The 24,012-nt window shown below is 39.4% G+C and overlaps 2 protein-coding genes across 3 annotated transcripts; one reads left to right on the forward strand and one right to left on the reverse strand.

Annotated features, from left to right (window-relative positions):
* Positions 1-2,716: 2,716 nt before the first annotated feature.
* Positions 2,717-15,952, reverse strand: mfsd8l2 (major facilitator superfamily domain containing 8-like 2). Its single transcript, XM_072364530.1, has 11 exons — positions 15,877-15,952; positions 15,513-15,698; positions 15,015-15,077; positions 13,875-13,994; positions 13,559-13,638; positions 12,883-13,150; positions 7,813-7,886; positions 7,237-7,450; positions 5,141-5,263; positions 4,831-4,961; positions 2,717-2,797 (listed from the first exon to the last, which is right to left on the reverse strand). Exons 1-11 carry the CDS (start codon positions 15,950-15,952, stop codon positions 2,717-2,719), a joined length of 1,416 nt encoding a protein of 471 aa, XP_072220631.1.
* A 1,871-nt stretch (positions 15,953-17,823) lies between these two features.
* Positions 17,824-20,981, forward strand: kcnmb3 (potassium calcium-activated channel subfamily M regulatory beta subunit 3). 2 transcript variants are annotated; one of them, XM_072363755.1, is made up of 4 exons: positions 17,824-17,892; positions 18,980-19,191; positions 20,018-20,192; positions 20,583-20,981. In XM_072363755.1, exons 2-4 carry the CDS (start codon positions 19,073-19,075, stop codon positions 20,949-20,951), a joined length of 663 nt encoding a protein of 220 aa, XP_072219856.1. In that variant the 5' UTR covers positions 17,824-17,892; positions 18,980-19,072; the 3' UTR covers positions 20,952-20,981. The 2 variants fall into 2 exon arrangements, with proteins under 2 accessions (XP_072219856.1, XP_072219855.1); XM_072363754.1 differs by lacking the exon at positions 17,824-17,892 and having other exon boundaries at positions 18,816-19,191.
* The last annotated feature ends 3,031 nt before the right edge of the window (positions 20,982-24,012 follow it).

Below are 24,012 nucleotides of genomic sequence, written 5' to 3' on the forward strand. Positions count from 1 at the left end.
AATAAGCATTCCTGTTGTTACTTTTCTGTCAACAAGCACGTTCAAAAGAAAACGGTATGTGACAGTTTCATGAATCTGATTGTGTTAGATTCAAAATTAAGTATTATTTGGCCATAGAGGATTACTTGTATTATAGAAAATATATGATCATACAAAAGCAAAAAAATTATCATGTGGTTTTGATATCCAAACAACAGAAAAGATCTTTCTGGGTCTAGTTTTTTCTCACCATATCAGACTATATATTATTTAATGTGTCCATAACTGCCACAATTTTTTTTTGTCTTATAGAGACAATTAGCTAAATGTTCATTTTTATCATCATAAGAAAAATCACTGAGTATAATAATGTAGCCCTAATGCTGCCTAAAGCAACAAAAGCTAAATGCATTCAAAGTAAAATAAGGCGTTTATATATTTGATTTTGTTCTTAAAGAGATTCAAGCCTTTAAGTCCGCAAGTTTTGTTGATCTAAAGTCTTTAGTCATTCTGTAATTTGACTTTTTCTACCCAAGTTGCCACATGTTGCTCTGCCAGATGTTTATTTATCGCTGAATCCTTTTTGTCCCTCCTTCTGACAAAAATAGGAAAGTGGAGTGACAAAAGCTTTGTTCCTTAAAGGAGTCGAGATCAGGACATGCGATAACACACTCTAGTGACATCGATGTTTAAATTTTCAGGAGTTGTAACACAAAGAAGCATTAAAATTGAGTACTGGTTACATCTACAAGTGAAAAAGGCGTTTACATTAGTAGTACGACATGCAGATGCCTCCAACTAAAGCTCTGCTGCACATCCCTCTGTTCCACAACCTGCTCCACCAGAATAACCACTGGATCCACTCTCCAATTACATAATGTTATTTATCTTTGGCATCCTCCTTCCCCCTTCACAAAATCTCATCTCCATAGCGACAAACATTCATCCATGGTTTATGGAAATAATTGTTTGCCCCTGAATCAAATGATTTTTCAGTGTGTGTTTAAAATTTCATAACTCTGCCTTCTTTTGATATATTTAACGTAAAACAGCAGGGCCTCTGACTTCTCTATTTATGTCTTTGTGGGGGGGTTATGTGCCATCTCCGTGGGCTCTCAGATTTAGAATACAGATCACAGCACTTGTCCAGAGAGTCTTATAGTATATTGGATTGCATTTTATGTCCCTATTGTGTCAAAGCATGTCAAAGCATATTAAAAAGGTAAAAGAGATATTTTAGTACTATCGGTTACTCTGCTGCAATATCTTTTCAAGGCTTGGTAACTACCTAGCCACATTAAGCTCCTGGCCATAGCAAAGCAAGGGAAGCTGCAGCATAAAACCCCTGAGTTTGAGGTAATGAGCATGAATTCAACTTTTCATTTGCAGCATTTTCATGTGCTTTTTTTCCCTGGACTTTTTCTTGGATGTTTTCAAGGCATAAATATTAAAATGAAGAATAAATCACACAGATTTAAATCCAGGTTTTCAGTAAGACTACATTTCAGTAATAGTAAAAAACATAAGACCACAGGAATAATCCTGTAAAATCGAGCTATGGTTTAAAGAGAACAGATTCAGGCTTGACCTGAATCTATGCAGTCGGTTATCTTCTTTAAAATGTCAAGTACGTGAATACGCTGATCAGGGCATGAAAGTGCTTATATATATTTTGTCCTTGAGTCCCAGAGATTAGAATTTCCATTTCAGGCAAAAAAAAAACAACTTCTGGAAAGGCAAACATCACATGCTGAGCGCTGAAAACCAGAAAGGTTACTGAGCCTTATCTGCAATTATGCAAAAACATAGAGACTGGCCAAACCCATGCTCATTGCTACAAAGGGAATAGACAGTGCCTTGATGTTGCTTATAGCACCCCTCTCTCATTCACAGACATGTAGCATACAGCACATCCTAGAGGAGAATACGGGAAAGAACAGCTGACTACACACTACTCACACCTTGTCAAGTTTTGAATAATGAATGCATTCAATTAAAATTTAAATCATCCACAAAGTAAAAAGATACAGATGGCAAGTTAACAAGTACTTTTTAAATGTGGTTTTACTTCACAAGCGTGTCATTTGTACAAGATGAATAGGAGCAGACTCAGATAACAACAAGCTGGTTTGATTACATCCAGTGATTTAAAATGAGTGTCTAGTTTTATTCCACTCCCAGAAAAAAAAAAAAAACTGTAAAGCTTCACTCTGTTTGACCCTCTATGTCTGTCAGCTACTCTGACATGGAGCTGCTCAAGATGTTGCCAACTCCACAGCTGCACTCATTGTGTCAACTGTTTCATTTTCAGGCCTTTTTTTTTCATGAGAGGAAGAAAGACTAAGAAAAAGAAACATGGGTCACACCATAAAACCTGCTCTCTTATTTTTTCTATCAACACCTGGGAATATAAATAGTTTAGTTTAAAAATAATAGCTTTCATCTTCAATTATACCTCTGAATATTCAACATGAGAGCAATGGTGCCCCCTTGTGTAAAATATAATTAATAATTTGATAATAATATGAATATGTGGTAGATTCTAATACAAAGTGATAGCAGAGAGACTGCAAAGCTTCAAAACACGTGGTGTTTCACCTGTGAAGTGCTTTGAACATTTTTTATGCCACGCTCATACACTTTCCTCTGCAGTAAACTAGGATTGATTCTCTCTGAAGTGAAGGGCATTCCCTCGGCCCTTCTTCAGCTTCTGTTGCTCGTCATTCAGGCCATGGCTCTATCCTCCGCTGTCAGAACTGTGGACACACTGCACCACCCTGGGCTCTGCCAGCCGCTTGTAGGACAGCACCGTCATAACCTGCAAAAATGTACAGCGTGATGTGGCTTTAGAGAATAGCAAGCACCAAGTAATAAGAATGGGCTATTAAAGACATGCTGAGTTAAGGATTTCACTGCATGAACACCCTATGGCTACTGCCTTCACTTTAGCTGGGTTGCTTCATTTTCCATGCAGAAAAAGTGATAATGATCAGCACATTCACTATAACACTTAAAGTTTTGTACATTGGTGGAAAAAAATTTAAAAGGTCCACTGTGGATTTTTAGTGTATAAAAGTGTGCAGGAAAAACAATTGTGTTTTTTTTTTTCTTAAAGCAAATATAGGAAAAGTGCACGTCATCCTTTCGAGACCCAGAGTTTGGTTTCCCCCTTCTGGGCTACTGTTGTAGCATGGTGGTGAAACATGGCCTAACAACATGGAAGGGGACTCGCCAAACTATCAGATACAAAATGTGAGTTCTAAGGTAATTAGATATGAATTAATCTAATTTTCTTTGCTTTTCTGTCATTAGATTTCCATGGTTGTTATACACTGGAACATGAAAGCAGAGCTAAGGGTTTCCCCCTGTTTGTAGTCTTTTAAGACTCTTTCCAGTTTCCACTTTCATCACAGATAGGAAAATATGTATATGGGTCAAAGGAAACATATGTGGAAATTGCACAATAAAGGCTCAAAAGCTGTACAATAGCTATCTCAGTTCTCTACACCTACAAGGCTCTTGACCAGTGGTGTGCACAGACTTTTTGAAGGGCACTTTAGCACACGTTTTGGCTCCCAAGAGAGCACTTTAGCACACGTTTTGGCTCCAGAGGGGGCACTTTAGCACGCGTTTTGGCTCCAGAGAGAGCACTTTTGCACCCGTTTTGGCTCCCGAGAGAGCACTTTTGCACCCGTTTTGGCTCCCGAGAGAGCACTTTAGCACACGTTTTGGCTCCCGAGGCGGCATTTTAGCATGCGTTTTGGCTCCCGAGAGAGCACTTTTGCACCCATTTTGGCTCCCGAGAAAGCACTTTAGCACAAGTTTTGGCTCCCAAGAGAGCACTTTAGTGCGTGTTTTGGCTCCCAAGTGGACACTTTAACATGCATTTTTTTAGAATTGATATACATGGCTAGACTTTGATGTTAGATAAATTCATGGTTGTGTTTAGAAAACTTTACATTGGCATGAACGACACAGTTTTATACTCATTGGTCACAGTTCCTGTCCTAAAACAATATCTTATCCTACACTGAAGAACTGCCCATAAACAATACTGTTTCACATTTTTTTGTGAGACTGGGTTGGCTCCCGAGGGGGCATTTTAGCACGCGTTTTAGTTCCAGAGAGGGCACTTTAGCACCTGTTTTGGCTCTCGAGAGGGCACTTTAGTACGTGTTGTGGCTCATCAGTGGACACTTTAACATGCATTTTTCAACAATTGGGCCACAAGGGAGGGCGACCATCCCCCAGTGCATGCCACTGCTCTTGACGCATATTAATTACAATTTTGCTCCTGTCACGACGTGATGACATTGATGCTCAGGAAGTTGACTTGAAAAAATTACATCAAACGGGGTGTTAAAAACCTGACTTTCAAGTAAGAGCATGCTGGTTCTTTTTTACAGGTTTTTTTTACATGTGAACCAAAGTTGAAATTTTGTAAATATTCCTAATGGTATTTTAGAGTTAATCTTTTCCTCGTAAATGATTAGAAAGTGATGATTACTGGTCCTTGCCTTGGATGTTTACGTTTCTTTTTTTCATCCTGTTAAATCACTTTTTCAAATTTCAGCATAGCTGATGCTGAATTGTGGGAGGGCCCTAATCATGTGTAAACTATTTCTACTCCACGAATTTCATGGGTTGGTTTAATTAAAATGCACCCTTTGTCAATGTTAACCTCAACTAAGATAGCAACTAGTCTCACTCCCTGGATTACCATGGAGATGAATCAGATTGTAATGGACTCTAGTTTAAGTATGCTGGACTGAAGGGGTTCTAAGCACATGTCTGTCTGAGATGTATAGGGGGTGTTAACAGGTTGGCAGTTGGGTGCCTTGCACTACTTACTGTAATCATTACAAGGAGAGCCAGCATCATGCCCAACATTATGTACAAATGATTGGTCAATCCTCCAGCCCACAAAGGACCAAGGATGGTGGCCAGGCCCCCAACTGAGCGTCTGACTCCTTGGCTAAACCCTTTGGGTGAAGGATCACAAAATAATTAAAAGCTTAGTTCTTTTATTCACAAACATTAAAATATGTCTTTAGGGTACAGTATTATACATTTTCTTAAGCACTGCATATCTTTGAGCAGCAAACTGTTTTTGTCTATTGTGTTGAACCATGCAAACAGTGCCAACTTAAAATGAGCCAACCTTGTGTTTTCTCAGCAGTGACTTTGGAGAAGAGAGACACCTGAGACACAGCCACAAAGGGAAGCCCCAGCAGCTGCAGAAACACTCCAATGATGAAGGCCGTCAGCTCCCATCCATAACCACCTGGCAGGGACGTGAGATTTCTTTAACAATACTTTACCCAAAACTACAGTACTTTGCCAAAGACTTGATACTGCCAGGAAAATGGAAGATCTAATGAAAAGTCCACCATTTTTTGAAAGATACAAAACAGCAAACATTAATGGTAAAGCAGTATTTTGGGCAAAAACAATATTGGATTTGAGCACCTTTATTCCTCAACACAGCCTAAACCCTTTTAGACAACATTTCTTGTAATTTCTTTAAGTAGTCTTCAGGAATAGTTCTTCAGGCTTCTTGAAGGACATTCCAAAGCTCTTCTTTGGATGTACGCTGCCTTTTGTTCTGTTCTCTGTCAAGATGATCCCACACTGCTTCAATAATGTTGAGGTCCGGGCTCTGGGGAGGATTCATCCCTCCATAAGACCTGTTGCCACTGACTTTCAATCCACTTCTTGTGTAATTTAGCATACCTCAGCCTTTTCTCCCTGTTTCCCTTCCTTAAGAATGGCTTCTTGACAGCCACCCCTCCATGGCTACCGTTTCTGATGAGGCTTCAGTGAACAGTAGATGGGTCAACTGAAGGTCCAGCTGTATCTCTCAGGTCTTGTATCAGGTCTTTGCTGGATTTCTTTCCTATTTCTTAAGGACTCCCATTCAGATATAGTCCACCTGCTATAGATAGTTTTTTAGGTGGGATACCTCTTTTATCCTTCACTTGTGACACATTGCACACTATGCTGAGATATGAGATAGCACTTTGTAAATCACCTTGCTGTTGTATAAATATTACTTTGGCTTTTTAACATATAAAGAAATGGGAACAAATCACATGTCTTTGCAACAGACCCTAGTATTAAAATGCTTAAAGATATTTTGAAATAGGTTCTTTGCTAAGTTGTTTGTTATGTGTGGACACAACACTGGTGCATCCCTTCGTTTGGTCCTTTTTTAATGCTTGAATGATTCATAGGTCAGTATTGAATAGCTTGACAAATAAACATACAGTACATTCCTCTGAAAATGGTCAGGTACAAGCAGTCAATGTCCTATCAATGTGAAACTTTTAAAGACATTCAGAAATCCTGGAAAACTATTGCTCAAGGTTACAAGAAATAAATGACGATTTTGCACAATCATGTATGTGGATTACTAACTTCAACTGTTCCATATCTACATGCATCTATGAGGAAGATCTCTTAGAAATGACTGTGAATATTTTATAGCTTTCATTACTCATAAGTGGTGATGATTTGAAGAGAGTGTCAGAAAATGCTTTAGTTCCCCCTCATCCATCGGTTTTTAACTTTCCTTCACAAACAGGCTGGCACCACCACGGATAGCTCTGTCTGAAAATGAAACCACTGCCAAGCTGGCAGCAGCTCCATTTTTGTTCTCTGCTGCTTTGCATCATGCACATGTTTGTGTGAATGTGTGCCCACTCAAATAGTTGGATGTTCCTGTGTGAGCTGAAAGTCTATAATCGTATGATGAAAAAGCAATCGCACCGATTAAACATCTTTGTCAGCGGTCCAAGAATGGAAGTCATCTGACATCAGGTATCTGTCTTGCTTAGGTTTTTGTTTGCTTGTTTAAATGTAACTGTAACAAATAAGGGAACAAATGCACTCTACAACAGCATTTTTTTGTAATTAGATTGCTGTAATCCTTTTATATGTACAAAGGCACTACACAGCTCCAGCACATGTCACTTGTTATCAGAGCGATAAATGAGCTGCAACAGACACAGGCCAATATGAACATGTAGGATCTGGTCTGCCTATGAGATTTCCTGCAGGCCTGCCATAGCCTGAATGCTATCATTTACAAAGCTCATTCACTTCATCCAATGTGTAACCCATTATGGCTCTGCTGTGCCCCACACTAACCCCAATCACACACAGAGAATTTTGGCCCTGAAACTGAGGCAGTTTCCAGTCTTTGTTGGAATTGGTGTGTCTGGATATGTTAGTGTGTTTTTACAGGTAGGTTAGCACCTTGAGGGTTGCAGAGGAAAATGAGGCACCAGATACAGGCGGTGCAGCAGATGACCAGGCCCACGGCCAGCACCACACGGTCCGCCACCTTCTTGCTCAGCCAGCGCACGAAGAAAAAGCCCAGGATGACCTCCACCCCACACAGGCTGTACATCAGGCTGTTGCCCAGCTCACCAAAGCTGAAGTAGTGCTGCGTCAGAGGAGTCACCATGGTCTGTTTTTATTTTATTTAAAAAGACAGTCGGTTAGACAAGGTGGTTGAGTCAGAGGTGGAAGAAATTCTGAGTTAGAGTTTAAATGAGCACTGAAAAACAATTATATAAACCAGGTAAGCAGATATGACTTTTCATTCAGCACAATTTTATCAGAAAAAATAAGGGCCTTTCAGTTTTCATGTTCAGACGTTGCATCAGTTTCACTTGAAGCAACACTTTGGTTTATTCTCTCAAAGTGAAAGTCTTCCCAGGCAAGCCTCAGACTGATTCAATGTGGATTCATCCCTGAATATAATTGTGTGGCACTGAGAGAAATGTTTCAAAACTCAGGCTGATGGATCTCAACAGTAGTTGCTCTCACCTCCAGTGCTGTCTGATTGAACAGAGTGATGAACTGAGCCGTGAGGACAACAATCACCTCTTCTCTCAGGAACTCTGCACAGAGAAAGACAGAGAGATGTTCTGCAAAGTCTGGAAGAAAATCATAAAAACAAGTTCAAATGCTACATGAAAGAATCGATTGGCAAGTTAGGCTGAGTTTAAAGATGTTTAATGAGAAGAAAACTTGGACTGTGTAGGAGCCGTTATAAGAGTGAAGGAGGCAGGCATGACAAAATCCTGCTTGGTTGGTCATGTTGAACCTCTAGTCCTAGTTCCTTTTGTTACATATAAGTGTGATTTCTGAATGTTCTACATTTACAACTTATGATAACACAAGAGAAAAATAGATTTTGATAAATTCCAAATTTTGAAACCAGCTTTTTCTGGAATAAAAACTCCCTCATGGACTTTTGAGAGGAGGGAAACGAGTTGGGCTTGCTGCTAAATTTGGATGTCCATGCCAGATGGCTGGTGGAGCAGCTTGTTATTGCAGGGTGCGATCCACTTTGGTTCAGTTCTCTCTGTTCAGTGTGTGCACTATCATTTGCATGATTTAAACATTTGTTGCTGCACTAATACATGTGCATATTCTCAAGACAGCAGTTGTTCTTGTCAAAAATACAGGTTGATATGAGTTTAAGGGCCCTTGCAGTGATTTAATATTGCACTCCATAAAAATAAAAGGAAGATTTTTTTTTAAATCAATACAACACAGGCCAAGATTTTCTGGTTTAGTCTAGTGCGAGTCTATATTAAATCTATATTAGAAAAAGTAGAAATCTCAAAGATGGTGTTCAATCACTGATAGTAACTGCTCACATGAAGTTAAAGCCAGGAAACATTTGTAATTTTATTCTTTTTTCCACAGGCCCTGCATACAAACTCTCAGCCAATTTACTTCAAATGAAATCTAGAAACAACTGCAACGACTGGGTTGCAACACAAAGAAATTAAGTATTTGCTGCACTTTTTGTACTCCAGTAATGACACAGTTGTGGGATCACCATAACAGACCCATGCTAAAGACTAGTGTGACTGCTATCATCTTCTCTTTATGGTTGTTCAGAATCTTTAAGAATTCCCCTGCACATCTCTCCAATGAGGTCAAGGAAATGAGTTTACTTAAGAAAATGGCAAGACTTATTTTTAACTATAGTCCCAATTATAACATAGTGGGATTGCTGTTTACATTTTAAAATAAAATATAATTAAATTATTTATAAATCTCAAAACCATATCTTTATTCACCATAGAACATAGAAAACATATCAAAAGTTGAAAGTGAGGGATTTTACCATTTCATTGAATTTGTTAGCTCACTTTGAATTCCATGGTGGCAACACGTCTCAAAAAAGTTGAGATGTGATCATCAAAGGGCTGGAAAGGTTAGTGGAACTAGAAAGAAACAGCTGGAGGAAAATATTAGAACTAATTAGATTAATTTGCCACCGGTCAGTAACTTGACTGGGCATGAAAAAAAGAGCACCTTAGAAAATAACTATCTTACAAGTAAAGATACGCAGAGTTTCAGCAATCAGTTGAAAAAAAAAGGCATCTTGGAATTGTAGAGCGTTGTCAGAATAATGTCCCTCAATGTAGACTTGTGAAGACTTTGAATATACCATAATCTACAGTACATAATATAAAATTTTTTTAAAAATCTATAAAAATTCCATTTGCAAAAGAAATGGCCAAGATTAATATTGTATAGTAATGATCTTTGGCCCCTCAGACATGACTGCATCATGGAAATTACCCCATGGGCTCGGAACACTTCCAGAAATCATGCAAAGAAAAAATGTTTAAATTATCCATAAGTGTCATTGTTTTATTCAGAGTTAATTTTAAAGAGACAAAGTACAAAATTGTTCTGAGGTTAGAAAAATCTAAATTTTAAATCCATCCATCCATTTTCTATACCGTCAATCCGTCGGTCGGGTAGCGGGTGGGCTGGAGCCTATAAAAATTTTAAATTTTTTTGAAAATCATGGACTCAGTCACACATCCTCCCTTAGTTCAAAATAATGCATCTTTGATGATTTGTGGGTGCATTAGTTCCTATGGAACTGGCAACTTGCACACCTGGAAAAGCACCATCAATGCTGAAAGGTAAACGGGTTTTAGAGCAACATATGCTCCCTTACAGATTATGTCTTTTACAGAGAAGGCCTTGCATAATTCAGCAGAATCCCTCAGCATATCTATTACAACAGAATGGCGACGAAATAGGAGACTCCGGGTCTCAGTCTCACTAACAGAAAAACTTTGGTGCATCATGAAAAAAAACAAAATCAACAAGAAAGACCCAGGACAGTTGAGCAGTTAGTATTCTATATCAGAAAAGAATGGGACAACATTTCTCTTCCAAAGGTCCAGCAACAGATGTCCTCAGATATTGAGATATTGATGGCCTGTTGTTAAAAAAAAAAAAAGGGACATTACACATAAATGAACATGGCCAAGTCGCAATCCATCAATTCAAGATGAGCCAAGATTTTATTTTTAATAGTAAAATGTGTTAGATGGTTGTGTGATTAGCACTATCGCCTGACAGCAAGAGGGTTCCTGGTTTGAATCCCAGCTAGCTTGAGTTTGAATTTTCTCTCCATGCATGTGTGAGTTCTCTTTGGATACTCCAGCTTCCTCCCACTGCCCAAAAACATGCATGTCAGGTTAATTGGTGACTCTAAAATTGACCCTAGGTATGAGTGTGAGTGCGCATGGTTGTTTGTCTCGTTTGTCTCTCGCCTTTCGCCCAATGACAACTGGGATAGACTGCAGCCCCCCCGCAAACCTCAGTTGGATTAAGCGGGTATAGAAAATGGATGGTTGGATGGATGTTCTTTAGTGAATACATTTTGGGGAATTTGGGTTGTACAAGCCCAGTTGGCCACACAAAAAGACATGCAGATTTATTTAATCAGAGGTGTGAGACAAGTTTGATCAGTACATCACTTCTTAGGAATATGCACATGCTTTAAGGGAACCAAAACAAGACCAATAATAAGGTTTGTCTGCCATGTATGTTTCCTGACTGCAATATTTTGTTAAAATAAACACAAACCATTATAAATGCACACTGCATGTGACAGAGTTGCCATTTACAATTTAAATCTTCTAATTACACTTATTGACACGTGTTGATGTACACAGGCATGAAAATGAAAATGCCTTGGTTTGTTCTACTGGGAATTTGTTGTTTTTATTACGATACAACTACCATAGTTATGTAGCTACATTGTTTGTCAGCCAATGACTGTATTTAACATGGTTTCTGGTGTTATCTCAAAGCTAACTTGATGCCCTCCCAGCTGACTGGGGTGGTGGGTGTGTCCATGTTGTAGGGGATAGAGTTTTTGGCAGTTGTGTGATTCCAAAATCTACCTTCGTCTTGCTTTGGGAATACATCACCCACTGCAGTTTTAAACCATAATTAAATTAGGAAAAAACAAAAGTGATAGTTATGCACTAAATATATATTATATATATATATTTGCTGGAATAGAAAACAATATATTTGTGATCTGTTAAATGACTATTGATCCTCTGATCCACTTCAAATCAAAGGCAAATGAAAAGCTTTGAGAGAGGTGTTAAAAGTTCCAAGAGCAAAAATCTATCTTGTGATTGGCTCAGTGACCCCTACCAAAAATAAAACTTGACGAAAGAAAGTATACAATCTACCAGATTTTCAAAGGTTCTTCATAGATACACAAAAAGTCCTGGGGAATCAATAATTCAGGACAGCTAGTACCAGACACACTGTAACAGCTAACAGACACAGCTGCTATATGAGCTAGAGCAGACATCCGCCATTGCTGCTGAGTTTCTAGCATGGCAGGACAAAAAGGAATCGATATGACGAATGCTGCCCACATTACCAATTGTGTCTCCATTTCATGCACAAGTCAACCACTGCAAGCAGGTCAATAAACAAGGAGGTCTGCAAGCCATCCCTTTGCCTCATCTTCAAAGAGTGAGAGAATCGATATGAGGGTTTGACACGTGCACACACACTCTCAAACACAATTGGATACAGCTATCCTCTTTCAGACATGGTACACTGCAGAGCCACAGACATGTTGATGTTTCTATGACTACATTTGTAAGGACATTCATTAACATTACACCTCTTTTGCCAGATGGCACACATTTTCGGAGGAATCCAAACAAATTGGAAAACTTACTTTGGAAAAAAGCTGACCATAATTCAGACTTTAACTTTAACAGAAAACATCATAGTCTGTTAAGCTGTTCAGTAAGACTGACAACTAACTCATTTGGTAATGGAAAGCCGTGAATGACACACCTCTGCCAGTGCATTACCTTTGTCTCCTCAGTTCAACAGCCAAATTAATAGACAGTGACATTCATTGAGATAGCTTTCTCTAATCATCAGAAACAAATGCTGAACTCTGAGCCCTGCCCAAATTCTAACCTGCCTCTTTATACTGAAACTAAGTCTTATTCTAGTCTTTACCCTGAGAAAATGTTTGTCCTTACTCCAACAGTTTGAATTTTCTGACTGGTCCTCATATTAATAATTGTACAAATACACACACTCACACAAACATGCAGACACAGATGGCCTAACAAAGCACAGAAGAATATGATCAGTGATGGCACACAATCAGTGCTTGCATTATATGTAAACTTACTATGATGCTAATCTAATAGGACACCTGACATCACATATATGTGTATTTACATACACACTGGTTTAAACCTGACACGCATACACACACACACACAAGTCCAATCAATACGCTAGGAATCTGATCTGACATGCTGCACAAAATTCCTCAGAGAAACAGGGAGATGGGAAAGTGAGTATGTGTGTGTGTGCGTGTGTGTGTGTGTGTGTGTGAGTGAGTGAGTGAGTGTGTATGAGTGAGTGAGTGAGAGTGTGTATGACTGCAAGAAAATCAATAGAGCAGATACAAAACATGTGTATTGACTGTGACACGTCTTCCTACATGAACCTCACAAATGGGCAAGAGGAAAGCTGACAGTCATTGCTCAGGACAGCCATTAAGATTGGCAAATTCACCTCTGCTGGCGCTGAAGTTTTTGAAAGGGTTCAAGGCTCCGTGGACAGGCTGAAGCTCAGATGAGGTGGAAGTCTCCAGTTGGTCAGAGCTGACAGCTCTGTAGGTGTGCACCAGCTCCTCGTCTGACCCCATCAATGGCACCTCCTCTTCCTCCTGCTGTTTTGTCTCCATCATTATGGCTCCCCCTTCTGAACTGATGGGTGGTATGTCCCAATACATTGTCAGTACAACAAACTGGAGCAACACCCACAACAGGCACATGAAGATCTAAGAGCAATGAGAAAAAAAAGACACAAATATTTTCTAACATAAACACAAAATATGCATCTTTTCATAAAATAGAATCCTATAAACTTGTTTTTCTTTCATTTAAGAGTAATCAAGAGAGTCTCCAATTATGTGGAAAATGAAAACAGGCACAGAGGAGGTTTGCCACATTTACTCTAAGCTGCACCAGTGCTACAGGGGTTTAATTAAGGTACTGTGGGATGGAATTTTACAGATACAGCTTGGTACAGGCTTGAGCATCTCTACAGTTCTTTTTTTAATTCTTATTGAAAGAGCAAAGAAAAAAGAACAATTCATGTAAGATGAGAATGTAGAGGAAAAGGTTGTTTCTGTATGCAAGGGTCTTTCAGAAAACCTCAGAATACTGATTTTTCTGGATGCTGTTACCCCGGGAGACGTATACTTGTTCACAACAAAGGGCCCCAGTTTGAAATCACACAGCCGCAGGAACAAGTTGAATGCTGGCCCTGGAGAGACAGGAGGAAGTGCTTTAAAGACCAGATAAATGGAGTATATGTGAAGTCTGTGGCCTACACCTTAGTGATTTTATTTAAAGTCTTTTCCTCCTTGCAGTTAAAAGGAAACACCAAAGAAAACAACTCAAAATCCTCCTTGGTTTACGATATTTCACAGAGGGCAGAGGTTGTAGAGAGGTGAGAATGACACATCTCTCTCTGTGGAAAGAAGAAGAGGAAAAACTGACCGACAAGAAGGCCAGCTTGTCGACAGGCCATGATGGCTGCAAAGATACCAGCACGTTCCTCTGGCAGAGTGCTCCGAGTGAGGAAACCAAAGATGGAGGAGCCTGCTCCTGCACCAATGCCTGAGAGGAAAACAGCATCCATTAGTCGCACCTTCACAACATTTAAGAGTTCACAAGTAAAGGTCTTGTTTCAGAAGTTCAGAATGTCAACAAGTATTTTTTCAAGTATAAGTTCTAAAACTATTGAGATTTTTAAAAGATGTGGCACTGCCAGGAAACATTTTTAAAGGTTGGTAGAGTTTGTGGAAAAATCCCTAAATACCTGAGGAATTTCAAGTTGACTTGGGGCAATGCAGATATGATTTCAACATTTTCTTTTTGCCACACATTGAACCAAATAGGGCTTTGTACGGAAAGACCAAGAGGTCATTCCCTCATTTACAAAACTCTGTATTGAGATCTTTTAAAAGCTCAGTGCACAGATGTAACCAAAGTACTAGTTTGTTTATGAATGACGAAAAGAAGCTACAGCTTGGCTAAAAATATCTGGGCTGTATGTGGTTGACTGCAAAGGAACTTGGATAATCCATAAGGTCCAAAAGTGAGTGTGGAAACCACAAATTGAATTTAGGACAGAAAACGATAGAACATAACTGATAATGTAAAAGAAATGATGGAGTTTTAAACTGTCCAGCACGGAATCCAAACATAAATTCAGTTGAAAACTGTTGGAAAGGATTAGGATCTACCATTGAAAAAAATTGTTTTTTGTCCAAGATAAATTGATTAGGAATTTCAAATAATATTCTAAATTCTTTGGTACAATTCAGCAGTAACAATAATTCTAACTTCAGTCAGTCGACAGTGTATGGATACATTTAATGTTGACTAACTCATAACTTTTATGTGTTCGTAAGGTAAAAAAAAGACCAATATTTTTGAAAGGATTTTTGATTGTCAAAATTCGATTTTAAGGTTAGGTTTAGAATTAGATTATGGTTAGATTTAGGGTAAATGTTGGGCATTAGGCATTTAGCTGTGATGGTTAGGGTTAGAGTAAAGGGCAGGGGGTTGCATCATGCCAATGGTGAATCACCACAAAGATAGAAAAACAACTTTGTGTGTGTGTGTGTGTGTCACCTGCTACAAGCCGACTGCATAATAACAGCCACTTTGAATAGCCAATGAAATACATGAAGTTACCTGAGGATGAATTAAAATAAAAAGTCATTTCTGTGAACCAGTTGGATAAACTTTCAAGCTGTATCCAAAAATGCTGACCCAATGACTATCCTATTAGCCTCAGCTGAATAGTTAGCATGCTACTAGCAAGCATACCATTATATTTTGCCACCAACACAACACATCTTGTGATAAATATGATTACTAGTATATGTCAGTGCGTTGGCTCTGTCAGTATTACCATTTTAGAATGTTGATATTAGCTGTTAGCTTGTGTTTGCTTGTGTGGAAATTTCAAGTGCTGCCTGAATGCAATGATCATTTCAGGCTTACTGTTTCACACACATGATGTTGTCTACAAACAACTCTCTATGGAATGCAGTGAAAAAAAATGAGTGAGAGTTAAGAGCCAAATTTAAACTATCATGTGATTTGTCTGGTGGTTTGACTACTTACCAGCAATCTCAAAAAGATTGGAGAACAGGATAATGGATTTTGTAGTTTTGCTTCGATCTGACCATAACCCAAAAAGTGGACCTGTTAGCAGCCCACTCAGACTGAAGGCAGACAGACCCAGACCCAGGAAGTAAGGTGGAGCCTCTAAAATTTGCAGATACCTCCATATTGTAGGCAGAATGACAGCTGAGAGTACCACAGCAGAATAAGAGAGGATGGGTAGAGAGAAAAAGAGGAAGACATGTGTGCCCACAGCAAAGTATGTAAAAATTAAATTAGATGTCATGATGTCTGTGATGAGCATGATGAGATGAGCAAAATGCCAAGCAGATATTTTTCGGATATGTTGTTATTATAAACTTACCGTACTCTATGCCGCTCAGCGTAAATATCAGTCCAATGGTTAGAAAAGTTAGGTTCTTCTTTTGGTTATTATCCATTGTTCTCATTTACTCGCCGCCTTTTATACACTGATCTCTGTCAGCGCATGTTGGACTAAAATCTTGTGCAGAAGCATAATCAGATAACAAGAGACACCATGCATCCACTTACAGCTGCTGGCCTAGATAATCAGAGGAATAAGGTGCATCATTGTACAAGTTCATAGCACAACTTCTCAAGGACAAACAACAAAAATGATGCTTCTCCAATGAAAAGCACTCAATAAAGGTATGGCCTCAACTCAGGACAGAATACGTCAAATCCACACTCGAAACAATACTATCCCATTTGAAGAGTCATGCTTTTCCATTAGGCATTTATGTTAAAGATGAATTCTGTTTAAATCATGTCCGAGGTGTAGTGCCATGCTGCGAGCTTCACGGTCAAGGCAAGGTCTCATGTTGCCAGTAGAGGTAATGTAGCCTGTGCTTTATACATTTTTAATTTTGTTTTCTTAAGTTTCATCAAAAGCACCTGGGTCTGCCAGATCCCTGAAAGGAAATGTGCAAAGTCTATCTGCTATAGTAGGTTGAGGATAGAAATAACTTGAAAAGTAAATCAATGTCCTTTTACCTACTAACAAATACTTTGTCAAAATATCACATAACTACTCATAATACAACAATCTCATTCGCAGAAAGGTTTGAACGTTTTCTAACATGGAACAAAAGCTTTAATCTTTCTATTAACAGACACAAGTATAAAGAATATTAGTTTCAGTGTTTTTTTTACTGGCCAGCTTTATTGTATTTAGAAAATGTAAACAAATCTACAACTTCATACAACCAACTCATTCAAACACAAGTTTGGAATGAGGAAGAAAAATATAGAAAAGTTTATAAAATATACAAATAACAACATTCTGGATGATTCCACAATCAGCAGACTGACTGCTGATAGGTGAGGTTGTCAGGATTAGATACAAAATCAACATCCACCAAAGAATTTTGTCTTTCACAGCAAGGATGGATATTGACTGACCACATTTAGTCAGACTCTGTCAGAGAATCATTAATACATTCCAAAAAATATTTTTCAATGCAAAATTGCAAAGAACTTTTGTTCGTTCAACTTCAACCAGGCATAATCCTGTAAAAAGATTCAGTGGGTCTCTGGAAATTCTAGTGTGTTGGTCAAGGCCAGAAGCCAGTGTTGGATGCACGTGACCTCCGAGCCCTCAGGCTGCACTTCAAGAGAAATTGTCATGCCAGTGTAATCAATTTAACCACACAGGCTTGGGAGTTCCTCAGAAAACCAGAAAACCACTCAGAACAATCTGGTGCTGCGTCCAGAAATATAATCTGAAACTTTATCACGGAAGGAGGAAGCCATGTACTAACTCTATGCAGAAAAATGCAGCTCTGGCCCCGAGTTCATCTAAGATGGACAAAAAAGCCAGTGGACACTCTTTGTGGTCAGATGAGTCGACGTTTCAGCTGCTTTTGGGAAAAACTGTTGTCTAGTTGTACGTGCCAAAGATGAGAAGGACCATGCAGGCTGTTATCAGTGAAAAGCCATCATCTGTGATGGTACGGGGTGCATCTGTGTTCATGGCATAGGTGACTTGTGAGTGTACAGTATACAAATATATACACACATATGTATTTGTTTATGTGTATGTATATATTCATTTTTATTCATGATAATAATAACGCTTGTATGACACTGCTGCCTGTTTTGATGAAAGGTTGCTCCATTTTCAAGCTGTTGTGGCATTTTTAGCCTTGGGCTTGTTATCTTAAACTGAACTGTCACCAGTTTAATATCTCCATCTGTTTTTCAGCAACCCATGAATAATAGAAGGTATTCTGATTGTTTGAATAGCACATACAAACTCTCACAGCATCTTCCACTCATTTCACACAGTGTACGCACAATCTTAGGGTTTTAAGCTCCATAAGCCAAAGAGGTGATGAAAAGTTGCAGGACTCGTGTTTAGGTAAGTATGTCCTCCTTATCTGTGTAAATGTATGTAAAAATAGGGAGTGTGATATAAATAGCTGCTGTACAGTTGCCACCATGTCTCTTTCTTGTGCTCCTTTTCTGAATATATTCATGCATAGTTCTCAGTACAGAGTCACTGTGCAGTTTCAGTCTGTACAAAAGTTATCAATCAACAGGGGGTTCATCCAGCTCTGATTTTTCATGACAAACAGCTCCAGCTGAATGTCACAGGCCCAGAGAGAGACCATTAGCATGTTACCTGCCTTACCTGTGGTGGTTTCTATAGAAACACTGAAGAGTGGAAGAAGTTGTTGCACTCACCTTTGAGCTTTGGTAAACAACAGGACGTTCCCTGGAGAGCGGACTGGAGTGTAGAGCATTCAGTCAGTCACTGCACTGGAGTTTGTCGGTGATATGAGATGATCATCTGTTGGCCAAAGAATATTTGACTCTCAGACAGAGAAGAGCTTGTTAGGTGGATATACATACTTGAAGCTGGGTGGGGGCTGAGATAGGAGTGGGCATGTTCTTGAACACAGCTTCTCCCCGGAAGTCGTTCAGCATCCCCATTAACATCAACCTGCATGGTGCTCGCAGGCGGCAGACACGGTAAGAGCAGACTATCAGCTAAGTCAGTCAGCAAGACTTTTTAAAACACAACTGGGACTTCATTATAATGGATGAACATTGCTGATTGTTAACAGAGTTTCACACTGTAAACATTGTCAGTGTCCTGTGTAAAAACTACATGCCTGGATCTGCGAGATTTGCTCTGACTAAAACGGTTTAATACTGTGAAAATTTAAGAATGTCTCCTGTTGCTCTTAAAAGAAAAATAATCCTAATCATGTCATCAAATCTTTGAAGTGGAACATGTTTGTACTTCAAAAGCAATAATATGACAGATGCTATTTGTGTGTTTTAACCATGAAGTGGGATCGTGCAGTTTGGAAGAATATGAACTGACTTCATTTTTGTGTAAACATGAAATCTGTCAGTGTCTCGAATCAAAAATTCAGTCTGAACCAAATCATCACTCCTGTCCATACATGTATTTATGTGTCTGTTTTTGTGTGTCTGAGAGACACGGGGAGCTTCTCCACACAGCAGTAACGCCCAAGCAGGAGTGGAACCGAACGGTGGATGGACGTGGAGGGCCGGGAGCTCGGACCCAGATGCCAGTTTCAAGTGTCGGAGATGATCGAGCTATCCTGCTGGGCTTCACCATGATGGCCTTCTCTGTGCTCATGTTCTTTGTGGTTGGCATAACCACTGTCAAACCCTATGTTAACAGGTATTCATATACATTTACATCCAAGTTGCAGCAATGGTTTAGAATTGCAGGTCTTTGATATGGAAAACACTTTTTGTTGAAATAGTAACAACAATTCTGACCTCAGGGTCAAGGTCTCAATCATTAGGTGAACTTAAATTCAATTTCAAACCCAGCAAATCCAGAAGTATATTCATTGTTAACATTAACCTAACAGAGCACAAGTATCACATCAACACACCCATACCAACAGCGCTGGAATTGGCTGTGAAGAGCTTGTGGAGGTGGTATATTGCAAACTTTAAAGACACTAAGCAGTGGGACCAGAAAGATCTGATTGGCATGGACAAGACCTTACTCCCTGGTAAACTGTGGTGAACCCACATCAGACCACTTCCGCGTCTGATGTGACTCATGACATTAAGGTTGCCACTACTATGGTCAAGAAGCTGGAAAGATTCATTCATCCCCAACATTTGTAGTATCTGCTGCTTGAATCCTGCATCTGGATACAAATCTGTCTCTCTGGTAACTGTCAAGTTTCGTAGAATGACAGATAACTGCTGCCTGCGCCTGGCCTTTGTAATGCCAGAAATATTCCCAAACTTTCAGTAACAAGGGAATCAAGCCTGCGGGACACAGATGGGACAGTAAGAAGTAGAATGTTTTGATGCCAATATACATATATGTATATTTATACATATGTCCAAAATTCTGAGCAGATTCGAGCTCAGAAGTAGCTGAAGCTACTTGGTTCAGTATTTACGCAAAATTCATGGGCAATCATAAAGTGAATAGAGGAAGTCTACCAGCAAGCAGGTTAGGATGACTGGTGACTGTCTTCTAGTTGTTGGGAGAAGGAGGCCAGCTGTGTGCTGCAGCAGACTGAGATCCTGGAACAGTGGGTGGATTGCAGAGGTGTGAGCACAGTGCCCTGCCTCATGGCAACAGTGAACCTCACTGACTCCAATCAGGGAGCTTTTCTCCACTTTGATGAAGAGTCTTTACTCCTTGGTACTGAGGTAAGTATTATAGTAGCTTCCGGTTTCAGGACACTGCTTTTTAAATCTTATATTACAACATATCCAAATCGGATTTCTGAATGCTAAGGAGGATCATAGAAGTCCTAAGGTACTAGATCTTAGAAGTCAAACTTTAAAAGAGAGACTTAAGAGGGGCAGTAATCTACTTGTTATATTTTTGTGAATGATGTAACAGATCAGGAGAGTGTTATGTTGTATTAAGAGATTGTATGAAATATTTTTTATGCCCCAAAGCTGCAAATGTTTACTGCAAAATGTTCTAGAATCAAAAAAGCTCTTGCATCTCTTATTATTTGTTGCACTCAGTTCTGCCAGTTGTAACAAGGCAGTCAAACGATAAAAATGATACTTGAATCTTTCTGTTCCCAGTGTTTTTACATACCTAAATGCCAAATGGATCGAGAAGCTCTGCAAAATGAAGTGCAGACAGTGAAAAGAAGCTTGGACATCCACCTGGGGAGCCCTTCCTCCTGCATCAGTGACCATATGAGGCACCCCAACCATGTCATCTTACACAGGAAGTACACCTTGAGGAGGGCCCTGTTTGGGCTGCTGTGGCCCTGTATGATGCTTGGTGGTGGAGCTCTGCTCGTGGGTCTTGTGAAGCTGACACAGTGCTTAGCCCATCTGTCCTCTGAGATGAGCAGTGACACAGCAGTAGGAAGGCTGACTTCAAGATACACTCAGGGAAAACTCTATAGGCTTCTACGGAGATCCAGCTTGCATTCTCCCTCGTGACATATTCAGGGTATAAGCAGCAACATGCCAGATTAACTGGTGATAGGTGAGGGTGTCAGGATTAATAATAATAATACATTTTATTTGTAGGCGCCTTTCTGGACACTCAAGGTCACCGTACATAGGTTAAAAACAATGCAACACAAACAAAGATAACAAAATCAGGTTAAAATTACACAGTGCAAATGAAATCATAGGGAAAAGGCAAGTTTGAAAAGGTAGGTTTTGAGTTTGGATTTGAAGTGTGGGGGTGAAGTAGTGTTCCTGAGTTCCAGTGGTAGACTGTTCCAAAGATGAGGAGCAGAGAGGCTGAATGCTCTGCTCCCCATGGTGGTGAGACGGGCAGGAGGGACAGTCAGGAGGATAGAGGAGGAGGATTAGAGAGTACGGGAGGTCAGACAGGTAGGGAGGGCCGAGGCTGTGAATGGACTTAAAAGTTAACAGAAGGATTTTGAATTCAATTCGACATTTTTTTGGGAGCCAGTGGAGCTTTCTGTAGAACGGGGGTGATGTGGTGGGTGGAGGGGGTCCTTGTGATGATGCGGGCAGCTGAATTCTGGACTAGCTGGAATTTATGGAGGGATTTGTGAGTGACACCGGAGAGAAGAGAGTTGCAGTAGTCCAGGCGAGAAGTGACGAGGCTGTGAACAACAATAGAAGTGGTATGGGCGGTGAGGGAGGGGCGGAGGAGGGTGATGTTGCGGAGGTGAAAATATGCAGACCGGGTGATGTTATTGATATGTGAATGAAAAGATAGGGTACTGTCAAGGATGACACCCAGACTCTTAATCTGTGGGGAGGGGGAGACAGTGGAGTTGTCGATGGTAACTGAGAAACTGTCGATTTTGGATAGTGTTGATTTGGAACAGACTGGGTATAAAAGGAGCATCCACCAAAGATATAAGTCTTTTCCAGCAAACAATGGATTGTGGCTCATGCACTCTGTGCCAAACTCCATTAGGAACTCTCCATTAAGTTTGAAAAAATATCTATCAATTCAAGATTTTAAAGATATTTGGTCGTACAGCATTTATAGAGCATAACCATGGATGCTTGTAAGCACTTTTTGATGCTTCAAACTTTTCAGCAGCAAAAATTGTCATGCAACCATGATCAATACAGCCACATGTACCTGGGAGTAATTAGAAAACTGCTTTGTCTCAACAAATTCCACTGCTGCATCCATGAAAATGTATAGAGAATCATGAAGAGGAGATTCAGACGACAATAACCACAGATTGTTGAGCAGCTGAAGTCTTTTATTCAGCAAAAATGGACATATCCCTCTGAAAAACTGCAACAATTGGAATCCTCAAATGATTAAAAAGTATAATCAAAGGGAAGAGTTTAACTAACATAGTGGTAAATATGTCTTTTCCTTTTTTTTGTGTTCCTGGCATCAAGTTCTATATTTGTTAATATGATCCAATTACAATACTGGTACATAACTTTGTAATTACATCTAAAAGCTTCTAATGAACAAATTACAGATTTTATTGTTTTTAATAAAACAACTTTTCTGATAATTGGGTTTGTAAAAGCCTGCTCTGAGTAAAATGTGAGTTCAGTTTCATCTGGACAGTTTTTAGTCTAATTCTAAAGAATGAGGTTTTCAAATCCAGCTATGAATGACCAGCTGAGGGTTGGGATACACTATGCAAAAGTGGAAGAAACATGACCATAACATGGTGACAGAAAGATGCCAGGCCCGTCCGGATACCAATGTTTGTCAGTTGACGAATGGTTCTCCATGTATACCAGCTACCACCAGTGTCTATCCGTTTGGTACTGAGCAGATGAGGTGTGGATTTGGAGAAAACCGCTGTTCTGTTGTAATTCAATACGTCACAGCTAAAGCCCTGACCTTTTCCTAAATGTTTTATGCTGCAATACCTGTCACAAGCAGGTTTCTTGTGAAATACTACAGTTAATTCCATTTTGAGCCTTGTTTCACATTTGTTGGCCATAAAGTGCACTGGAAAACTAAACGTTTTTATCCCATGTTCACTCCTGTGATGACATTCTTTAGTCACTGTATCTATGTAGGGAAAAATGTTTTTATTCAACAACACAATAAATGAATGCATACAGTTTATCAGACATATGAGGATGATTAAAACAAGTTATTTGTAGTAGCTTTATGATATACACAAATGACTATATAATTAACATGACTCTGGTTTGCTTTAAAACATGCAGGGTAGTTTCTTCAAACTTATTGTGCTTATAGACTTCCACTGAAAGACGAGAGGTCTCCGTTTGTTACCAGGATGGTACTTGTGAACTTGTCCTTCATTCACCTCTTCCTTTCAACATCAAGGAGATGGCTGCTGGACTTACTATGAGAATGTTGCATGTTACACATGCCTCCTCCTTTTTTGGTTAGCGGTTACACATATGAGTTTGTTTACATTTCAAAATACAAAAATATATTACCTCTGTAGTTATTCAAGGAAAGCATTTGCACATGTAGTAGCAGTATCTGTTACCTTCATTGTCACTTTTTTTGTACCTCAAAACAAGTAACAAGATCATTTCTATACATGAAATTCAAGTAAACAACATCAGGTCCAAAAAAAAAAAAACATACAAAAAGAAAACAAACAGAAGATATCTGAGGACATCATGCATAATGCAGTGTGTGAAAGAAACTACTATAACTAAATACAAAGGGAAGTAGCATCATTTAGATCATTTTTCTATAAAGTACATGGGGTTTAGTTTTGTCAGTTGGGGTCCGGCCCACTGCTCTGTATCCTGTACAGAGGCCCATGCATTCTGATGGAATCGGTTTCCTGAGTAACTCTAAGTCTTTAATCATGTGCAGGAAACACAAACTGGACTTTTAGTGTGACTTAGGGGTCCAGGAAACCATCTTCAGAATAATTTTGTAAAGTTCGAACACTAAACGGATCTCTAACACATGGGCCTGTGCAGTGATCACATCTGCAACGACTGATCTTCCACACGGAGGGAGCAACAATCACAGGAAAGGGTACGGAAGAAGACACTTGGAGGATTGAGAGAATATCACTTCTGTTCATTTTCTTTACCCGGATGT

Source organism: Leuresthes tenuis, unplaced genomic scaffold (genome assembly GCF_036924035.1).
Source record: "Leuresthes tenuis unplaced genomic scaffold, fLeuTen1.0.hap1 SCAF_14, whole genome shotgun sequence".
In the NCBI taxonomy this organism is placed as follows: domain Eukaryota; kingdom Metazoa; phylum Chordata; class Actinopteri; order Atheriniformes; family Atherinopsidae; genus Leuresthes; species Leuresthes tenuis.